The 24,436-nt window shown below is 29.7% G+C and overlaps 1 protein-coding gene across 1 annotated transcript in view; it reads right to left on the bottom strand.

Moving 5' to 3' along the window:
• Window positions 1-2,936: 2,936 nt before the first annotated feature.
• Window positions 2,937-24,436, bottom strand: part of LOC113552737 (tRNA dimethylallyltransferase) — a 99,410-nt gene continuing 77,910 nt past the window's right edge. The window contains exons 5-8 of the mRNA XM_026955614.1: window positions 7,472-7,584; window positions 5,814-6,027; window positions 4,481-4,685; window positions 2,937-3,322 (exon numbers count right to left, since the gene is read on the bottom strand). Of these exons, the coding sequence (XP_026811415.1) occupies window positions 3,183-3,322; window positions 4,481-4,685; window positions 5,814-6,027; window positions 7,472-7,584 (672 nt within the window). The 3' untranslated portion in view covers window positions 2,937-3,182. The remainder of the gene's footprint in view (window positions 3,323-4,480; window positions 4,686-5,813; window positions 6,028-7,471; window positions 7,585-24,436) is intronic.

The following is a 24,436-nucleotide window of genomic DNA, read 5'->3' as shown; positions in this document are numbered from 1 at the left end:
GGCCTAAAATTACCTATACGGCGAGTCTCCTTAAAAAACGGTACGTTTACAAATACACAACAATTATCGAACTTTTTAACCGACAATTTTGCTATATTAATCATTTCACACATAGGCGGGTGAAACGCCTAAATCTCGGCGTCCAACGGACGGATCCTGTGTAGGAAACTCATGAACTGTAAATGCCGCCAATTTTTATCTAAACACGAACACCGAAGTGCGTTTGCCGAGCATTACCACCTACGGGCGCGGCGAAATACAAAAATATCTCGTTTATTTGTTTAATTATTATATACCCAATTCATATTTCGTATGACGGATATCGCCGTGTCACACGACTAATAAATACGTCTTGATTTACCGCGATGTTTTCGAAACCATTTTTAGTCGTCGTTATCGAAAAATACGACCGAAAATATAATTATTGCAATGTCGGCCGATTATCGATGTGCGGACGTCGCGGTATGACGTAAATGAGACCATAACGGAAAAACGTAGGTATTACGCAACGATAAAAAAATTAACTTGTCGAGCAGTTTGATTGTGTTTGATCACGCGTGTATCGATAATACAACACGATAAAACATTCATAGAAAATAAAAACTCAACAACCAATAATTGTGCCGCGATAACAAAACATTAATAAAAAAAAAATAATGTTTGATTTCCTATAGTCGGGTCAGCGGTTCGCTTATCACCGTCATCGTGATGGATCCCGCTGGTTTAGGACGAAACGGTGAGCGGGTCCGGATTTAGACACACGGACTCGATGATATTCATCGATAGACTGATTTTTTTTTTTAAAACATTATTTTCAACTAGAGATAGTCGCTTGGCGGTACCGTCTGTATTATACAATTTTCGGTTATGTTGTGTTGTCGTGCCAGTGATGGCCACCGATAAGGACACCACATTATAGGTAAAAAAAAAAATGTATAAACTTTATTTATAATAATATAACTGTTGTCATTGTCTTAAGTCACGAATGGAAATGTGTTTAAATTGTCCATTAATTACGAATAGCTTAACATCATATTATTATGTCTATTATAAGCAGTGGTCAAAATGGTTTTGTACAGTTTTTAAATAGCTAAAATATAGTTTTGTTTAATACATTTAATGTATGATTCTTTGTTTGTTTTGAATACCTATCAAGCTACAGAGATTCGAGGCAAGAGTATATGATCGAATTCGGAAATACATGTGTAGTCAGTTTCGTATATGGATGCGCTTTATATGCGAGCGTTTGGTACAGACATAATATATTTTATTGGTTTTTCGAAAATTGTAAAATTATATAATGTAATGTTCAAAAAAATAAAATACAAATCAATAATCAATGAATGAAAAAATAAAAAATATAATTGCTTTTATCTGGCTTTTGGGTGAAAAAAAAAATTAAGTGGCGGTATATTTCGGTCAATGAATGAAATGATGTTCGAATTTTAACTTTTGACTACGATAAGTTTTTTATATCGGTGCTTACATCATAATCGTACGCATTAAAAACGACCAATAAATAAAACGAATAGAGAATGAAATTAAAGAAAAAAAATCTATGTAATTTTACATTTCTCATCAATATATCATTTAAGGGAAATAAAAATACTTTAGAGGAAGCTCAAATATTTTAATATTTTATAAATCCATGCCGGTGTCTCAAAAGACAAGCAATAGAGCAAAATCGTGCAATAGAGCATCAAAATTGATCACTATCGGTACTTTTATAGTAAACGAATTTTGGAGAATATTTGCATATTCTGCTATATTTTGAGTACAAACATAGTATACATTTCAATTATTCAAATAAACTATCATTATGATATTAATTAACGACCGTTGACTTTGATCGATTGTCATAATATATTAATAAAAAAATTTAAGTATCCAAAAATATCACTATCACTTTGAACTGTGGTCTAACTATTAAGACTTAAATAACCTACTTAGATTGAACATGATAGGTGATATGGGTGTATGTTGTATTGTAACATTTATATTTGGAATATAAAACATGAATGATTTACCAACCATAACTCAGTTTTGAGAGGTTACAGGATATCAATAAAAACCAATTTCTCTACAATTAGTAGTGCTTTTTACAATATGTCACGAACTAAAAATATTGTCCTAAATGTAAGGTAGTAGGTAGGTATACAATACAATAGTGTTAAATAAATTGTAAATAATCAATGATAAATGAGAAACCACACATGCAGAATGTTACACTAATTACAGTATCAATAAGTAGTAAAAAAAAAAAATGATGATTTTGTACACTGGCATGTGTCTTATACCTTAACAAATACAATATAAAATCAACTATAGTGTAATGGTTCAACATACATATTATTTTGAGAAATCGGTAAGATTAATTTAACATTAGTATTTTAACCTTGTCAATTTAAATACCATTTTGAGTAATATTAGTATAAAATGTCTAATAAAGACTAAATTTACTATTATAAACTATAATTGTGCATGATAATTAAGAAGATATTTTAATTTTTCGATTATTTTAACAAACATAATTATGATGTTCAGTAATCAATTCTAAATTATGATGAATTTTCTATCTTTACATGAATTTATTTTTTAAATGATAAAAATAAAATGCTTATTTTAAATAAAATTTTGTGTGAATTTTTATCGATATGGCTATTGTAATACTATAGTCTAAATCAGTTTGCGTCATTATTAAGTACCCAATGAAATGTGTACATGTTGTACTCAATTAGGAAACAGAACAATATGAGAACGGTTTGTCGCTTACAATATTATTTTACATACCCAGATTTTATATATACTTAATTAAGATTTTGGAACATTAAAACAATTAATAATGTCTACAATCTCTGATATTAATAATTTATCTATTAGTAAAATAATGATAACAGCTATAATGACATTAAATATTAGGTAAAATATTACAAAACATTATAAAACAGCTTGTTTATTTCACTAAAATCTATAATCAGTCTTGATCTTATACATTAACATAATAAGACAAATATTTCAACATCAACCCTGTGCTTATATAGTCTAGAGCTTTATCAAACCCAAAAGTCATACACTTTTTCAGTCATTTTAATTATTTTACAGTATTAAAAATCTATACATTAAAATATTGTTTATAACATCATCACATTATAACTAACTGGTAACAATTTAATTTAATTAACCTATGTTTTACTATGAGCGTACAATTTTTTCTCTTTGTCGCTGTCGTTGTGTAAATTTGTGTCCTGAAGTTTTCGTTTACGTTTCATCATCACTTTAACATGTTTCTTTGAACCCATATGGATATTGTACTGTATGTCATCTACAACAAAATAAAACAAAAATATTACAATCATTTTCAAGTATACCATAGGTTAATAATTCATGATTATTTTTTTCAACATCTAAATTACATTATATATTATGGGTTAATGCTACATTCATATTACAATTTATTGAAAGAGACGATTACAATATTTCTATATGATATCAAGTGTAACTAATATTTTATTGTTATATAATATTTGAGCAGAATTTGCAATGTAAACTAGTGAATTCTAAAAAACAAACGAAAAAATGTTTAAAATCAAACTACCAACCCCCCACCTACTCACCCTTTGTTCAACTCACAAGTTAAATACAACTTCTTACTGCTCACTAAACACGCATTTCTTTATACATATATATATATAATTCTTGATTATACAATTTTACAGTATAAATAGGTACAACTTTACAAGCAATAGGTATTTACGATAAAACGGTTTTACTAATTTCAACTAGAGTTTGACAAACTCGTTTAATTTATTCATACATCTATCCATACATATTAAACTTTATAATTTAGTTTATTTATAGTCGAGACCATGTTCTAAAATTATAAATATCACATTTAATACTTCTACGTTATATAGGTTATAGTTCTATACACAACATGTTGTATTGACTTATTTTATCTGTCTATTACACTCTTCTGTTCGTTATTTTCTGTTTAAACTCTTAAACTTAGCAAACTATACTCAAATACTCAGATACAATCAATAATTCATAATTTAAAACAGTTCTAAGATTGAAAAAAAAATAAAAACAAATTAATTTATTTTTAGTTTAAGTTAACTGCAAACGCTATAATAACGCACGTCGCATAGCTATCCAAAATCAAACTTATTAAATTGAAAAAAGTTATCGATAAGTACTAACGTTTGTAGGTGAGACACCCTATATAAACGCGGAGAATAATTATTTCGTGTATAATAAGCGCATCGTTATTTTATAACTATTTATCACACCGTTATCGACAAAACATGAAATATTTTTCAGATTGGCTTTGGCGCTCTCTCTCGCTCTCTCTCTCTCTCTCTCTCTCTCTCTCTATCTATCTATCTATCTATCTATCTATCTATCTATCTATCTATCTATCTCTTTCTCTCTACTGTCGTAGAAACACATAGAACTAACGCTCGTGACGTCCAACACTCACTGGAAAACGGTCTGGAACAGTCTTCGCAATAATAGTCGCCGTACACGGGTAAAATGATTTTCTGGTCACTGATGTCAATCGGCTCCAGCGTGTGTTGACCGCGAGGTTTCCTGCCCAACACAACCTGCGCCAAGTCCACAGCCTGGTCGCTTAGTCGCTGCCACTCCCCGAGGTCGGTGCAGTCTAGTCGGTACACCGAGACGGCCTGTAGGTAGTGTGCAAAGAAAAAGGTTATCGTTAATAATGTGGTAATACAAAGTTAAATGATGGCTATTATTGCGCATATTTTTCTCTGATAAATCGAAATTAGCAGAATAATGTATTTATTTTGTAATTATGATGTTATTTTAATTTAAGTATAGCGTTAATTCCAAATTTAAGAAAAATGTTATGCTCAGTATTTCCTATTTATTTAGTAGTGGTCGATATATAATAAATATATCACATTCACATTTACATATATAATACACATCAATAAATTTTGGGTCAGGCGTGGGGGCCAGGAGACTACACGTCTATAATTAAATACAACACATAATTAGGAAGTTCAAGTACAAATGTATGCTAATTTACATATATTATATGGCTATAAATAATACATAAAATAGCAATAGTTTCGAAAATTACTAAAACTTCGAATTCCAAATCAAAAATTCAAATACCACTAAGCAATGTAACCATTAAGAAATGTTTGGCAAATTGTTGAATCTATCAAAGTCGTGGATAAACTTCTAAATTCGAAACAATGGGCAATAAGAAGATATAATTAATTAATAGTTGAAACGTTAAATATTAATAACTAATAAGTTACGATCAAATGTTTTTCAAATTTTTTTTTTTCACTTTATAACCGTCTTTACATATATATATATATATATATATATATATATATTTTTTTATAATCTCATTGGGTATATTATATTTTTTAGCGTAATTTACATACAAGTAAATAATAACACTTTTAAAATGTATTAACTTATACTACTAGAAGTTTTGACTTAATTTTGATAAATTCGAGTTATTTTAAGTTTCCTTTAATAACTGGACGAAGTAATTTTTTACCTTTATTCAACTTCGAGTTATTGTGACTTGACTGTATTTAAAAATATTTGGTTACTTTTATGTTTTGATCTTTTTCCAGATAATATATAAATTTATTAATACGCATTACGTAATAATATAACTGAAAAAAATTGTACCTAGGTAATGTTGTAGGTAATGGGTGTAACATAATATTATTAATATTAGAAAATATAAAAGTTCATGACTTCGTCACTGAACACCTATAAGTCCTATATATGAGTGGCTTTTATAAAGACATTTAGATCGTCACCTGTTTGTCATTGGGCTTGAGGAAACGGTTGTTGATCCACCGTATCTGCCGTCTGGCGTACTTTTTAGTCATGTACTTCATAGCGACGAGCGCATCCTCCAAACATTTACAGCCAACCTCGGTATTACGGTTGTCGACCGGTAGCTCCAGGTACTGCTGGAACTGTTTCAGACCTATGCACTGCAACACGCCCTTTGTAAAATCCAAATTGAAGCTATAATGCATTACACACGAAAACCAATTAATAACCTCAAATTTATACAAAATATTATTTTATATCGTGGATATAAAAAAAGAAGAATACAATAGTAAAATAATTTTAATATCAACAAAAAAAGAGAAAAAGACTTGCCCGATCGTGTTAACACTCATTAAGTACACGTTGATAATGCGTCGAGAACATATTTTACAATGAAAAAATTCGCTCGAACCGGTTATGCGCCACGAGCGGAATACGAATGTATAAAACAATATAATACGTATATATGGGTGTATATAGATTAAATGCTATGAACATAGCAAAGCTCTCTCAGTATAATACAATATAATATAACGTCGTGAGTCGTACGGCGTGCGGTATTATGTGTAGTGTATACCCTATAAATCGCATTTATTTAATGTGTATAAACGCTTTGTATAATATATGCCCTCAAACGGTTTTGATACGCATACCTCGACAAATACTGCAGCGAAGGGGGGTATTTGTACCGCAATGCAAGTAAATATTATATATATTATATACATATATATCGTTGTTTTTTTCGTCTACGATTACATTTTGGACTTCCTCAGATATGCAAACCGGCCTAGAGTAACCTCGCAGATGTACCTATACACTTATAAAACTCACATAGTTATAACTATGTATACCAGCCCCTTCCCCCCCCAGTGCTCATCCATACATCGACGGTAGTCACGTTGTACTGTATATATAATATAATAATGATCATAAACTGAACGTTTAATAATAATTATAATTTATACAATCGATCCTATAGAAATTTCTATATGTGTATCCGGAAGTAATAAATCGTTCGTCGAACGCGTTCAGTTTGTTTTGAATATTATAGTCCAAACGACTCGTTTCGTTATAATATATCAGTAGATATAGTTATACAAAGTATAATGACAAGATGTGGCATACTATAAAACACTATCAGTAGAACGTACTTAAATATTTTATAATATAAATCGATTCATGTCAAAAAACGAATAGTTGTTGAGTTATTTAACTTTGTGTACTGAGGATAACAATAAGTCCACAATGTTTAAATCATATTAAGGATGTGGTGATATTATAGCTATTGATATTAATGCATTTATAATTTATATAATTTATAATAAAAGTATGAAAATATAAATTTGATAAAATTTTACATTTATATTTGTGTAAAACAATTTTTATGAACTATCATCCAAATTAAATAGAAAATAAATACATAATAATATATTATAAAATTTACAAGAGTAGATAGTAATTTTATCCAGCGGTATACGATTTCGATCTCGTACAATGAAAATTACACGAAAAAAGTTCATATGAACGATTGCAAGTTCGGAATATTCGTCTTTACTGTATACCGTATACGATAATGGTGTATGATATAGATTATAGATGGTACCAATAGGTTTAATATAAACGTAACAAGACGACTTACTTGTCTGTTCCGGTAATTTTGGAAAGTTCGTTTTTGAACTGGCAAAGCTCGTCGATCAATCCCCGTTCGACCATCTCATCCGTACGTTTTTCTAGCCGCCTGTTTAAAACGTCCTGGAAAAAAAATACAATAAGACATAAAAACGACGAATAAGAATGATACATAGATACATAAAACACGTTTCCCAACAAAATATCTTATAGGAGGAAAAAATACGACATTTCGAAAATAATATAGCAAGTAAGTAGACACACGAGATTTGTCCGTCTTTTCGCACAATTATTACTATCGCCAACCGGCGAAGAGTCATTGAACCAGTTATTATATTTTCTTTACACACACATCACCACCGTAAATGATTAACTGCCCCGGCAACTATAAAGCCCGGCGTGTTTGAATTATTCATTTAGAGCACATACTTTCACGGTTAATCCGCTAGCCGTCTGTTTATTATAAATATGTAACGTGGCGTTTATATATAGGTACCTATATATATTTCAGAAAAATGGACGGCGTGCTTTCACCACAATTACACTCTATATTATGTTATATACGTGAGCATAAAGTAGAGTCTCGGTAATCCTACATATATGGGACCGGAAAGCTGTATTATATAGTATTATCGGGTCGTCGAATTTGTCGGATATTATCGAAATTAATATATAAATATATATAATCAATGATATACCTTATCATTTTTTATAATCTATCAACGTCAAACTGTTGTGCAAAAAGTACTTTACAATGCGAAATTCAACTATAACAATAATATATATATAAAATGGTTGTATTGATAAACGAAACGATAGATAACCAATTATTTTTCTAACTTATTTATCCCCCCCCCAACTTTATCTATAATCTATATACTTTATTATAGCTTTCAATAAAGCTTAAAAATTTCCTAAATGTGATTTTTTTCTTTTCTACATAACTTATACGTAAACTAAACTTCTGCGTGCATTTGACAAATATTGACGTATTAGTATATTCATCTATAGCCTCAATGTTTGCATAGTTTATTAAATTCCAACATCCAACTAAAATTTTTAACATGTATTGGAGTTATTTTTAATTTTTTTGCTTATTGTTTTGGTTGATTTTTAGTAGAAATACTTTATAATATAGCCTGATACATGTAGCGCATGAATATATTTTTTAAATGTATTCCATTGATACATTTATTAAACCAATCGTCGTTGTAGAATTAACGTAAACATTTCTAAATTTTAATTACGGTTGTCGACCAGTCGGCCATTAGACTATACATACAATTTACATGACAATTAACGTTGTAACCGACCGAAACAGACTTCAAAGTGGCACAGCTCGTCTTGTAATATATATACTCACCACATTAAGTTACGCACATTTAAACTTTCAAATTATCAATAGTAACGTTTGTGGGAGGTATATTTTTCAAGTCCTAAACTGCAAGTGCCATAGACCACCCCAAGCTTGTTATATTATTACCACGATGACGACGTAAGGGTGATCGCACACGAATACACGATATTAAAAATCAAGATTAGCAATATACCAAATGTCTTTCGCCAAAACAAATACTACAAACAACTCGAATGGGGAGAGGGATATAACACTTACAATTTTTGCGCTGTACATAGTGCTGAAACGGTAATCCTTTAAAAAAATTGTTTTTTGATAAAATAAATTAAGTATATTTACCCTCTTTTGAATCAGTAACTTTTCCCCTAATGAGATTGTGGTTCCAGATGGACTACGTGGAAACACATAAACTATATACCACAAATAGCCGACAACAATATTATGATATACGTATATTATGTAACGATGTATCGTTGGCAGAAAACATCTGCCTCAGTTGGTCACTCTTCACTTGGACGATTCATAGGTACTAGGTACTTAATATTATCATTACTTTAAAAGCTATACAGTCGACATGAGAAATAAAAAATAAGGAAAATATTTAAAGATAAATCGTACACGCTGTTGTGAGGACGCTACGCGGAACCCACCGCCAAAACTTACACAATAATAATAATGTAAAACTACTATAAAGAACAAACGTCATTGGAAAATGAATGAATTCCTAAATTCACCAAATTTAAAAAACAAACGGAGGAGTGAATACGTGTGTAGAGCCAGCGTGTCGTCATTACTATGTAAGACCGCAGGATATAAATGGTGTCCTGTTTACATTTCGTGCCGAAGAAAAAGAACTGACAAAATCGCAGGACATATTATGTACAGTCGTCCTACGCATTTTTATATGGTTTCGAGTATGCGTGAACCTCTATATACGGGCTTTTTAGTTAGAAACGTTCGTTCACGTTGGCGCCACAACTTTAAAAAAAAAATGCAGGAAAATAAAAACCTCCTTGTCGCACGGTCCGGTCACGAAACGACCACGACAAAAATCGTGATCCAGGCCCACACTCCCAATATCACCACGACCACAGTGCAGTACTAAGGTGAAACATCGCGTGATTTTATTAAAACTCTAACGCTGCAGAATCAACTTAGCGATGCGACGAATTTTCATCGCGTAACTCAATATTACGATAAAACTGAAATACTTTGGTCAACTCTATAGGTTTTTTCGATTTTGACCGCAAATCTCGTACATTTCATCACATGTTTTGTATTATTATTATTATTATTATTTGTATACATACAGAAAACATAATATTATACTATTATTATAATATCCTTAATTAATAATTATAGTTGCAACGTCATGAAAACAGTTCCAAAATGACATCGCAATACAATTGAAACGGATGACGGTTCGAGAATTCGTACATACTCGTACATGCAATATTACAATATTATTACGCAGCGCGTTACGAGAAAAGTATAGGAAATAAAAAAAAACCATTGTAGTACAGTGACCTATTCAAAGTGTCTAAATGGATGAATTATTAAAATCAGTGTTACAAAAATTAGACAAACAAATATTATTTTATTACTTAAAGTTAATAATAATTTAGATGTTAAATAAAGTAAAATTAATTACAATTTAAATGTAAATAGTTTGAATACAATTGATTATTATTACTTAATATTACTTAAAAGTTTATGAAATAAAACATATCAAAAAATAACAATAATGAACAAAGATAATATCGTTTTGTTACACGAGTATATATCTAATTAAATGATCATTATTATAAATTATTATAAAAAAATAATGTTTTAATTATTATAAAATAAATGAATAATTCATTTTTACATGATTTGTAATTTTAAGTATTATATTAATGAGTAAAAATATACGCAATTTAATAATTTAACAAAAATAATTGTATTATTAGTTATTATTCAAGTTGTATTCTTACATGAATAATGCTATCTTTTTTAATTAAGCGGAAAACAAATTTCCTATTTTAAAATGATTGTATTTCCTACATTACCTATTATCTTTATACAAATTATCCGTGGAAATAATAGTACTCTCGGAGAAAATATTTAAAAATACGACAATATCAAGCATTTTATTAATCAATAGGAATATATTGCACGATCCAGGTCAAAAGTCATCGAGTATTACATATCAACAAGTTTTATTTTAGACGTCTTAGGGTTCATTCCAAATAGTTGTTAATATATTAGTTAATAACGTTCAAACATAATAATATTAAAAAATTAAAAACCAATCAATAAGTAAAATTAGGTACTAGCTTATAAATTAATCAACTAGTTGATTCTCTGCTTGAACAAATAATAATATTGTTATAATAGGCATATGAATAAATTATATTATGTTAAATACACCAAAAGAGTTATAGCGCACCTGTCTTTCTATCTACATCAACAAAGGAACTAAGAAATTGAATCAGTACGATTTATAAATACAATTATCTACTGTTAACATTTAAAACAATAATAATCGCACTTTATCTATAGGAGTTGATGAATTTTTTTACTAAAATATCCAATTTAAAAAAAGATAAAGATAATTTACTTTTATTTTCAAAAAATGTCAATAATTTCAAGTAAAACTGTTCCAGAAATTAGGCTTAAAAATGTATGCATCATAATATTATTTTCCACGACTTCTGTAAAAAGTTGATTAGCGTAGATAAATAGACAGACCGTTCTAAGTGAACATGTTTTTATATTATATATAAATATTTTATAGTTTTACAATAATAGATAATATTAGTATATTAGTATACAGAAACAGGAGATGAACTCCTTAATTAAAATTAAAAGTATTATTTAAATAGTATGTCAACAATTGTTTATATTGAATACATTTCCTATTGGTACCTATTTATATACAATAAAATGATTAGTTCACAGTATTCGATCAAATAATGGGTAAATTATTTGTGTTAGAAAAAGGCTGCGAGCTACTGACTTTCAGTTTAGGACATTTTTTTTTTTTACGAACTTTAACCTATCGAATCGTCGTCGAATCGACTCCCTTGTTGCATGTTATTATAACTTTTACTTTTGCCTTGAGTTCCAATCATCCCGATTACTAGTAGATTGTTCTGTATATGATTAAGAATTTGTTTTTTTACACAACAAACACAAATAACAAGGCGCTCACAATCGACTTTTTGACCTAAAACGATAGATGTATACAGTAAACACGTCAACAACTAATCATTCGATCTATGTAATATAATAATGATTTCCGATCGAATTAAATTATAGCAGTGCACTGAAAGTGAGGTCAGATATTTAATTACGATAAGAAAATTTCAACAATTGTTTTCCGTAAATCAGTACATAATTATGATTGAAACTCGCTCTCGAAAATCGACCTCGTAGAAAACGGAAATTATTATTAGGAAAATTGTTCTCAAAAATTGGACTTTAAGAGACATTCCAAAAGATGTTTTTATAATTCGATAGTCCAAGGCAATGATACAGTTTATCGTACGATAGATTATAGCGTAATACATAATAATAAAAAACACGAGATAAAAAATCATCTTCCGTTTCTCAATTGTCTATAAATAATAAATATACTACAGTATATTATATTACTAGACAATTTTTAAATATAGGATATTAAATATATGAAACGATTTATTTTCAACTTTTAAAAATACCATTATACGTTCCCAGACGTCGAAATATGTGCCGCCGAAGAAATAATATTATAATTAATCTTAATTCTTAAAATATGATTATAAACAGAATCGTGCGAAAATCTTCTCGCATATAATATACATACATTATACATGGTATACGCGTGCATACAGAATATTTTAATGAGTTGTACGCATGCTGCAATTTCATCACTTCAACAATTCCATAGAATTTTATTGCTTTTCCGCACGCTCAATATTATTATTATTATTTATTTATTAAATTGAACACCCCAAAGGGATAATAAGTACAGACAAAATCTAAAAGTAATATAAACTTAAAACTACTGCCACATACACAAAAATAAATCATTATATAAGAGATATTCTTTAAAATACTTCTTAATTTGGCTAGTGAGTTAAAACAAAAATCAAAATTTGATAAAATATTGCTATGGCATACAATACAATTTTCCGGACTATTAATAATTCAATTACTTGAGCAATAATAAAAAAAAAGAAGTATTATTTCTTGAATTAACATCTGTTATTTTGAAATTATTTTTTTTTTCTTGAACTTGGGACATATTAATAGACTATTACATTATAAAATATAAATGCTAAATCATTAAATTATCGCTTAAAAGTTAACGATTCTAATCGAATTTCTCAAGCTATAACTCCCACAAGCCCACATCAATCTTATCTAACTTAAAAGTAATGGTAAAATGAGGCTGATTTTTTATCAACTTTATATCTACTAAATTATTTTGTTTAGGATTCAAAACAACAAATTAATATTCTAAAATTGACCTAACAAGAGAGCAATACAACACTTTTAAACCGTTGATCAATAAAATTACGATTTATAAACCCAATAATACGTAAGGCCTAACAATAGTTACAATATTTTGTACCAACATAATCATTGAATGTTAAGTCAGAAGACAATAACACACTTACACCTAAATTATGAATAATAATTGTATAGGTACTACTGTAAAGCAAAGCCATTTATATTAAAAGGAAAAATAATTTTATATTTTTGACGACTATTTATTATTATAATGTATTTATGATATATATATATATATACAACGTTTAAGATGAAAACAATAAAATTCATATAAGAATTTAATTATAATAACCTATTTTAAAACGCAATCCAATCAGACATCTAAAACACATATAGTACAACAAAGAACTCCTTATTAGCTTGTTACATAAAATACAAATTTAAATATCCTAACTATGTAAAGGCGACTACTAGAAGCTTTTTACAAGGCTTATCACAGTATTCTTATCATTATCCTAAAATCTAATTAAATAAAAAGTAACAATAATAAACTAAGCGGTTTGTCAACAAAATTCAATAAACGTTTTTTCTAGAACAAAAAAAAAATGATTTTTGAAATAAATAACAAATCGCTCCAATAACAACACAATAAAAATAAAACGACAATAATAATTGTATAGAATGTAGCTTGGAGATCGTACACCTAAGCCCTGTTATCCATACTCTGGCTATATGGAGTGACATAAATACGAAGTAATAACAATAATCGTGTGCGACATTTGTAAATAAAAAATAAAATGTATTATTTGTGACGATCAATCGACATATATGTGCAAATTTGCACACGAAAGTAGTCTATAACTTAAACATTGATATATCCACTAAATAGTTTTCATTGTATGATGGTTAGTATTTGAAATAACAGAAATTTCTGTCTCCTCAAGTATAGTGCAACATTTCTCAATAATTTGAAGACATGATCATCGAGTATACATTTAAAAATTCCTAAAACCAGATTTTGAAAAACTGCACATTATTTAAGGAAAAATAAAGAGTCGAATATGCTTGGCGATAACCATAAACGGATTGCTGCACACACTACGGCGACGTCATGTCGACACAAAGCAGCCGAACAATACGCGTATAATGTGTGTGGTACATAAAACGCCCGAGTACTACTGTTACTCCTCGAGACTTTGGGGAGGAGCAGGATATACTGTGCCAAGTAATATAAATATACGTTATTTTGTTGTTAAAGTTCTTCGAAAAAACCGTTTGTTATATATATATATATATACACCACGGTAGGTGCGCACGGTATACAACACAAGAACGGGATTCTGGCGTCTGATCGTAAAACGTACGGTTCGCGGGGCCTCGACTATTCGGCGTGAGGGATTTCGAATTTCGCGGAACCGAGGCCGGCGACAAACGCGAAGAACCACACCGTTTACAACGCGAAGTTGGTCGAGCCGAGTGCGATACAGTCGTCCGATTATTGTAATAAAACGTACCTCGGCGACAATGTTCTGTCGCGGCGGTGGTGAAAGTATGCGTGGCGGCGGCGTTCTCCGCTCGATATGGACAGACGGGGCCCGCCGATGAGTCACACGCACGCACGCACGCACGCACGCACGCACGAACGAACGCACAAACGGTCGGACGGCCGACGCCCACGACGCCGACGACTATAATAATAATCATAATATAATACCGGGAAAAAGGCAGCACAGACACGATATCAGCGAGCGTCAACCGTTAACTCGGTTTAGGGTATAAACCGAGAAAGAATTTATTGCAGTCCTTTCTGGCGGCGGGCGGTAGTGGTCGTCGTCGTCGTTCGCCGTTTACGAGGAACAACTATAGGTACACAACGCGAGAAATAATAATATTTTATGCGTATATATTGTGTGTATGTGTGTGTGTGTGTGTGCTCGCAGCGACTTGTCGTCGTCACCTCTTCGGTCGTCCCCAAAGATGGTCGCGCGAAAGTCATCAAACGTATATAAACGACGAGGGAGGCGGATGAGGTTTCGCGCGATATTTATCATTAATTTTATACAGACGTCGTAACCGTATTTATTATAATTTAATATATTGGGTAGGTCATAATCAAATTTATATTATATTAATGCGAACAAACTGTACAGAAACGTATGTTAATCGCAAGTCATATTAAATATTATGACCAATTGTTTCAGTCAGTATAACAATTCAACGGTAAGAAAAAATGTATTTTGTAAGCCATTTATATTGTTTACAGTTGTATGCTCTAATACATCCAACCCCCGATAACCCGATATAATTGTGTAATTTATAATATAATACATGTCTAAATTGATAAATTAAAAATATTGATAACCTAACAATAATAGTTATCAATAATATAAAACAAATTTTCAAACAAACATTTGAATACTACAACAAGATGGGAAACCTACATACGTAGTTCAATAAAATTTAAAATACGAGTATTATTTGAAAATTGAGAAAACTAGAAAAAACTTAGACGATGAAGATTGTGGTGAAACGTATAGTAAGCAATTTTACTTGTTCTGTTGTGAACACAGTTATTTTGCAAATTCGATGATCATTGCATTAACTTGGAAGTGGCAAACCAAACTAAAATATTTGCATGATTTTTCTTAATTTTTATAGAACCAAATATGTGGAATTCTGCAAATTATTTCAGTAAAAATCCTTTGTCCAATTACAAATGCCCATTAATATTTTACATATAATTAATTTTGAAACCACTTTTTTAAACGGTAAAATACACAGTAAACCGTCTGTGTCTTCACTATTGTAACTTTTATCCTCACTACTAAATAACTAAAGCCACTTATCAGTTTAACTATGACTATTAGTCCTGCTCCTTATTGTATCAAAAGAAAATATTACTACGACTTGTTACTAAAATTTTACCAATAAAAATGTCACTCATTAACTTATATTCTAAAGGCTGTAATGTATAATCATAATTTAGAAGTGAAAATTCTACATGCACAGAACATAATCTATAGTTGAGCTTAGGTTAGGTTTAAGTTATTCCTTGGAATTTAGGTATTATATTTTCAAAATATTAATAACAAAAACAATATGTTTTACCACGGACAATTTTTTTAAAGTAAATATTATTTAAATGTTAATACCAATGAGAAACACGTAAATACATTTTAAATTTTAAGTAGTATAATAGGTAATAACGCTTAGAACTTTATAATTATTGTTAATCTGTAGTTACGTTAACGCAATAACAATCTGAATTTAATTATTTAATTTTAAATAACAACATGTATTTAATGTTGTGAAAAAATGTTAATTTGTACAAAAAAAAAATGCATCAAGTATATTTTCCTTGCCATCCAGACATTAGGCTTTGGCATTGTTTGATTATAAATATATATTATGGTCGAAATTAGGGCGACCAGGTATTTCTCGAACAACTACTACTATTAACTCGCGACATTATATTTTGTTTGTCCAGATATCATCTGTTTTACGTTTTCGCTGCAATATCAACGTGCTGCAAAAGTAAAAGTTATTCGGGAGATTCTGTCATTAACAAACGCAATTGTATATATACCTTGTTTAAAGTCCGTGAGAGAAAACGGTAAAACTTTTGGACAAACAACTGCGTTAAAAACGAGATGAACAAAAAAATTCTGAATTATATATTTATTACTAGCGGTCGGCCGACATAGTACAAACTATACAGTACATATACAAACATAGTCTACAGAGAAATAACTTTGGCCCTTAAGACAACTTCAAAACTCAAACACTAAAAAATACAGACAAGACAAAAAAAAAAGTTTTGAAACCGACGTTATTAATTGAACATTACTAATTATATAAACAGAATGTTAAATAATAATGAAAAATAGACTTGAATGTTTTTTTATAATTTATCCGTCTATCATTAATATTTATTCATATGTGTGTGATTAAATTAAATATTTTTTCGAAAAACTTTCATATACCAGTCGAGGACCAAGAATAAAAATCTTAAAAATACCTATACTACATTACTTTTGAAATATTTATACTTCAATAACTGTATTAACACTCTAAAATAGAATTTTATTATAATCTATACTATTACTTTAAGTTCACTTCTTTTGAACACTGTGGGTACGTAGATTATTGTTGATCAGTTGATCGATCGGGAACAGGCAACAATAAACAAGGTACTCTGAAACTTGTTCGTAATTCAGCTTTGTTATGGCGTCTAAAAACACAAATCAAATAACATTATTTCGATCGTTATTCGTCATTGGGTAAGATTGGTTTTCTTTGATTTTTTTTTTTTTTTTTTACTCTGAACAAAAGAAATATATTGATTTTACAGAAAAGTTTGTAATCACGTTTTGAAGCAGAAAATTTTATACTTCCAGATAGTTTTTAGTTATAATTTAGATCTGGTTAGTACCGTAATGTGTGGAAAAGATTATTGGAAGTGGTATCTAAAGTAGGCAATTTCCAGTACTTTATTAAATAATTGGAAATAAATCAACAAAAAACAACGGAAAATGGGAATATTTATGGAATACTAGTTTTTGACAAAATTGATTTTGTTTTGATTTAAAAATATTAATCGTATACAATCGTTTCCTACACAATTATATTTTTAAAATGTTATACTATTGTTAAACTATGATCACGAACCTAAATTCACACATATTAAGGCTCATTAAGCTTAACTTATAACTTAATAAATATAATATATATATAATATGTTTTAGACTAAAACTTTTAGCAAAAATAAATTTAATCGACAGATTAAGACAATATTATACAGTAATTCGAAATATATATACTATAGTACTATATATACACTATGCTCCGAGGAATAAATGCCAAAACACGTGTTTGCTTAGTCCTTAACCGTTTAATTGTGTTTTTCACTGAATTCAAATTTAACACATCCATTACAGTGACTTATTCTTAATGACTAGATAATCAAATTCTACTATATACAGACAATTGAGTTACCTAGTTGTATGATATACCTATATTGACTTATTACAGTGAAGTGAAACTAATTTATAACTATTTTAACATTTATATGCGTTTTTTACATAGCCAAATCCCACTATTATGCTAAAAAAAACAATTATAATGATATTATTATTGAAGATTTATTCATAAAAGTCCTTTAAATAAATATAACATAGTTGTAATCACATGAACTTAGTATAGGTACTATATTCTATAGATAAAATAATTGGGTTATTAATTTTTTTTTTTTTTGATAATTTATAGATAAATGGTTTTTATTGATCCAGTACACTCGTGGATAGAAAAAAATAATTTAGGTATTTTATATATTAATTTACTATACTATGTACCGTTACCCAGATTCCCAAAGGTCAAAAATAACACTACTTTGCGATATATACCTGTAGATAAAAAACATACATAAACTATTTTATTAAAAAAATCATTCCAATACTACGATTTTATATAGATGACGAAGTAGGTACATACAATCAAAAAAAAAAAAACTAAATGTCTGAAACTATTATGATCAAGCGTACTGGGAATAGGCCCGAAAATTACATTAATAAATATAACTAAACGATACACCACCATAAATGTTTGATATTATGATGTAGTTAAGTATTATTTTTGTTTTATTTTAAAAGGCTTATATAGCTTGACGCGAGATTATAATTTGTAACATCATTAAGTCAAAATATCGACGAGCCGTATAAAAATATACGTTAAAATTGATTTATTTTAAAGGTTTGTATGGTTCACGCGCAGATTGTTCCTGACAAATTAATTTAACCACCAGACAGACGAACAACAAATTGATAAAATGCGTTATATATTGTACTAAAATAATGATAAGGAAATAATAATCATAAAACATTATTATTGTCAATAGTTGTACGGCATTAAATCGGTTTTCGAGTACATAAAGGTAAGCGTGAGCGTTGCAATATAAAAATAATCATCTTCCGGATTATATATAAGAAAACCACATTCGTCTTCTCTGCAGACTAGACCTCTAAACGATAAAATTAATATGGGAAAAATGATTTGAATCGACCTATCCAAATATAATTAATAACAATAAAATTTAATTAGTCGTATATTAACTACCAACAAATTTGTGTTTTTATTCGACTCCTTTAAAATATCGGTAATATATATAATAATATATAGTAGTACGATTTAATATAACAATGTTATAAAGCGTAGAAAAAGTTAATATTATAATAGTTACATAGAAATTGTTACCGGTTTAATGTTTTTTTATCGAATCAAAACGATTGAATAATAAATTATAAGTACATAGTATTAAATTCGTAGTTTGTAAAATTCGAAATCGCCATTCATTAAAATAATTAGACGGGTGTTTTTGATTTCAAAAGTAAATAATATTATAGCTGCACGTCGCGATAGTTAGTAAATAGTATTAATACTATTATCCACTATATAATAATGTTATTATAACATCGTAAAAAATATTGAATAGTAGACACCTGTGCGAAAACTATTTAACTAGTTTTGATCGGAAACGACGAATAGTTTTTTTTCTCAAAAATTTAAACAAGGGGAATAGGAATGAGCAACGACGCATTTAACGGCATATACAATGCATTGTTCATTAAAAGCAAATGGAAATAAAAAACCGTACGACCAAACGAAGATATTATATATTAATAGGGGGCTCAGTCCCCTGCTCGTTTCGTTCGAAAATAGCTTTAGGGGCTTCAACATCCCCTTATAACATAAGGGTTACTTAGCATTTTGAAATGAGAAAAAAATCTATGGTCAAAAAAAATGTTATATTAAAGTTTTATATAAAATGAAGATTATTAATTATTATACATAGACATTGAAGCATGACAACTTCATGCATAGTTCTAAGTGGAAGATTAAAATATGCTAAGTTTTTTTTTAAATAATAAAAATGGATATCATAGAACAGAAGAAGGGAGATTAGATAATATTATTAATACATTTTAAATAAATTAAAAAATATATAGTTTGAATCTGCCTAAATAAATGAACTTTACAAAGATTAACAAAGCAAGATTATAAATATTTCGGTACATTATTCCTAGTACCTATACAAAAAAGGCTCATATTAATTTTATTTTAAAACGTTTTATCAAAATTAAATCACAAGTAATAAGTATATAATTGAACATTTGTTTTAAATACAAGATACAATAGAGTTTAGTATATTCCTGTTAAGTATGCTTTTAAATCTTTTATTGAATATTTAGGATCAATGAGTATTTAAATTATTTACCATATAAAAATAAGCTGTAGGTAATCAAGTTAATGTCAAAAATATAGTATAATCTTAGATTTAGAATAGTTTCTATAATAATTTACTACGCTTAATGTTGTAACAATTCTATTGTTTTACAAACTTAAAATATGAAATAAATTGGTTATCACTTTTATGTATTGATTTTTATTATTTTCCGTCACAACATAAGCTTCGCTTCATCTTATAACAAATATGTACCTAATCATTTAATTGTAATAAAAAAAAAACCTCTATCACATACTTTTATTATGATTAATATAATATAATATTGATGCTGTGGCAATCCGTTGGCCTATCTACCTTTAGGTACACACAAGTAGGACGATTGATCGCACGCGCCGGAATAGCATGTCTTCTATATACGTTATCGACTATGTTGTTGTTGTTGTTATTAATATTATTATTATTATTATTGTTGTTATTGTTGTTGTTGTTGTTGTTACATATGGAATTAAACATATATATATATTATACAGACGACGATTTTCCAACGGGTTAATAACCGTTGTGGCCACCGCGGAGGAGGCTACAGCAAGCTACACAAACGCTGGAACGCGATGAGACGATAATAATTTTATAATAGGAATAATATATACATATTATATCGAAAGTGCAACAGAAACGGCGCCGCCGCCACCGCTTACGGGTTTCCGGTCGCGTGGGGGCCGTCGCCGTCGCTCTCCTATTTATTTTTATTATCATATTTAAGTAGGTAAGTATAATATAATAATATCAAACGCTCGGCATCCACCTCTCCCTCCCTTAGTCCATCGCACAGGAAGTCGCCTCCGCGAATATCACCTGTCACCCGGGACAATCTAAAGTGCGCTCTGTTCTTATATACATACTGCGGGGGAGGGCCAGCCAGCCCTACACGTGACTGATTAAAATAAAACGAATCACCAAGAGATCCATAAGTTATGTTAGATGGCATAAGTTAGGTGTACTAGAAATACACAGATTTCCATTTCAATTTACATTATATAAAAAATGAAACAATTCATAAAGTTATAAACTAGGACATGGAAATTATTGCATTTACACGTTTATGGTGAGCCCTTAGATTTATCGCTAAGCAAACTAGCAATTAGCTTCAATAAATACTACGAAATAATAAGAAAATTTATATCACATAATTTTTAATATTATTAGGTATGTGATTTTTTTAGTTTTAAGGACATATTTCTTGATTTTAAAATGTTTCAGTTCATATTTAGAATGATTAATGGTAATAAAATTTAAAATATATGTAAATTAATTTTTAAATATTTCAATTTTCACTATATGTTGTATATTATTTATATCCTCTTTTAATAAACCTAGTTAGTAGAAAAATAATAAATTATATTTATACGTCTCAAACTTTAACTATATGTATTATATACTATACATACATACAAGGCATTTCAAGCATATTTCTAATGATAAGAAGAATTTTATTCAAAGACAACTTTGAAAGTTATAAAAATTGTATTTAAGTTATTTTGTAAATTATGTTTAAGAATTTCAATTATAGGTATTATTCATGTAATCTTAAGAGCAGGTATCACTCATTTGACACATGAATATTTATTAAACTTATAGACTTATGTGCTAAAAGAGCCAAAGTTAAACATTATTTTTAAGTAAATATAACTATGATACACTAACATACAGCAAACGTGTTTGTTATACAACGGTTATTCCATTCGGAAGAAGCACAGCGACACTCTAGCAAAGCGTTTGAACTAGGAATTAATAATAATAATAATAATAAAAATTATCCCACTAGTCGTTATAAACTTGCACATACATCCGTCAGGTTATCCTAAATGACGTGTAATGTATAGGTATACAACAACGTGACACGGGCGGGATGGAATAAAAGCGCGTATCCGGTCAGCGATGATGAGGACCGACCCACGCTACTCAGTGCTCCGTCACATTATTGTATTAACCCCTTCCTTTTAACTGCGATTGATCGTTGAAAAACCACATCATAATACAATATATTATGATATTATTTAAGACATTTGCCACAACATTACTCGTGACATTCATTTATGACGCATACTTATACGTTACTATGATGTAATAGTAACAGTAAAGTATAGTATAGTATAGTATTTATAGTACACACTATAGTATAGTGTGTGTGTGTGTGTGTGTGTGTGTGTGTGTGCAATACGAAGCATAAATGAATAGATTAGCCGCAGTGGAACCAATATGCGGGCAAAAGACATACAAAATTTGAAGCACTCCTACACTGAGTATCGTAAGGTACCGTCAGAAAATGTGAGAGGGAGATAAATATAGGGATACGGCGTACCAGAGGGGAGGTGATAGATCATGAGGAACTCGGAGCAACAATCATGAATGAGTTGTAAACGTAAATCGAAAAACGGCGATTACTGTTGCTGCGTAGGCCGCGTTGTAGCAGCATATACTTATAGGACCTAACCATGTAAGGAATTATCGTGTGTATGTGTGTTTGTTAGGTATAGGTACGTCCTATACAGTACACGTATATTGTTATTACGAAAACGGAGTTAATACTATACGAGAAAATACCGCGGTCGCGCGATGTGTGCCATATGGACGTCGATGTATTAAGTATATAGAAAGGTATGACGAATGGAAGGAGGAGCGTGGGATTGCCCGCGACGATGACCGAGAGGAAACGAAAAACCGACAGATTTATACGGTGAGTGGACGCATGCATACATCGTGAGTGTCGTCTACGGAATCAGCAAACAAAGGCTAACAACTCGTATACAACGACCTGCAGAGGACAGAAAACCACTACTACCAGTATATTAAAATATGCCGACAATTTTTCCAATTTAGAAGCCACTCTACAATGTTTTGCGTCAACATACTAAATTATTAAATGCCTGAGTTTGTGAATAATGTGAAATATACTGTAAAAAAAACATTATAAATAAGTGACGAAATTTAATAACTAAGTACCAAAAAAATACATAAGATGATTGCATACGGGTGAGTACAATGTTTGAACTGCAAGCCAAGAATTTAACAAAAAACTTTGAATTTCATTTTGAGCTGGAAATTTAGAAAGTCATTCTTATTAGGTATACTATACCTACGCCTACAAGCTCGCCTTTCAAATGGCGCCAATGATCCAATTGTTGTACATGGACTACGATCATCTTATTTAAATCATAATTTATAACACCATTATAATAGCCAATATATAAAGAAAAAAAGAAAATTATACTTAATTCAACGTAAAGGCACAGACGCACGGTGTATACTGTATAATATGTATATATTATCTATAAAGTGTATATAATATATATATTCATTTTCACGGGCAGAAAAAATTCGAAACCCATGGTAGGGCCCCCATACATGTTCATTGCTTCTTCCTGTACAGATTATCTATAATATAAAATGTGTGTATAACAGCTGTATTTACAACCACGTCGTTAGTCACATACTAGTCGTACACTATCTATGTATCGTTGATTCGCACACGGTCTAGAAGACCGAGATCCATGCGTTAAGGATTTCCATCCATCGAACGAGACATCATTTGTTACGAGTAACAGGCAAACATAATATTTTTGTCATCTGACACAACCGAGATATACGCTGCACATCGCTATTATTAACAAGACAGGTACTATGTTTTATTGCTTATAACCGTTATACATACGCGATCAACGTACATAGTACATACTATACAATGTGATCTATTTAAGAATCTACACTAATTATTTCAAAAAAATATATATATTTTTAATCGTTAAAACGATTTTATTTTTACGTTTTTAAAAGACAATATTTGATAATTGCATATTTCTAAGGAAAATATTTTTTTTGGAATACTTTGATTTTGTAAAAAT

The sequence above is a fragment of the Rhopalosiphum maidis genome, chromosome 2, assembly GCF_003676215.2.
Source record: "Rhopalosiphum maidis isolate BTI-1 chromosome 2, ASM367621v3, whole genome shotgun sequence".
Classification (NCBI taxonomy): Eukaryota; Metazoa; Arthropoda; class Insecta; order Hemiptera; family Aphididae; genus Rhopalosiphum; species Rhopalosiphum maidis.
This window is presented reverse-complemented; position numbering and strand designations above follow the sequence as displayed.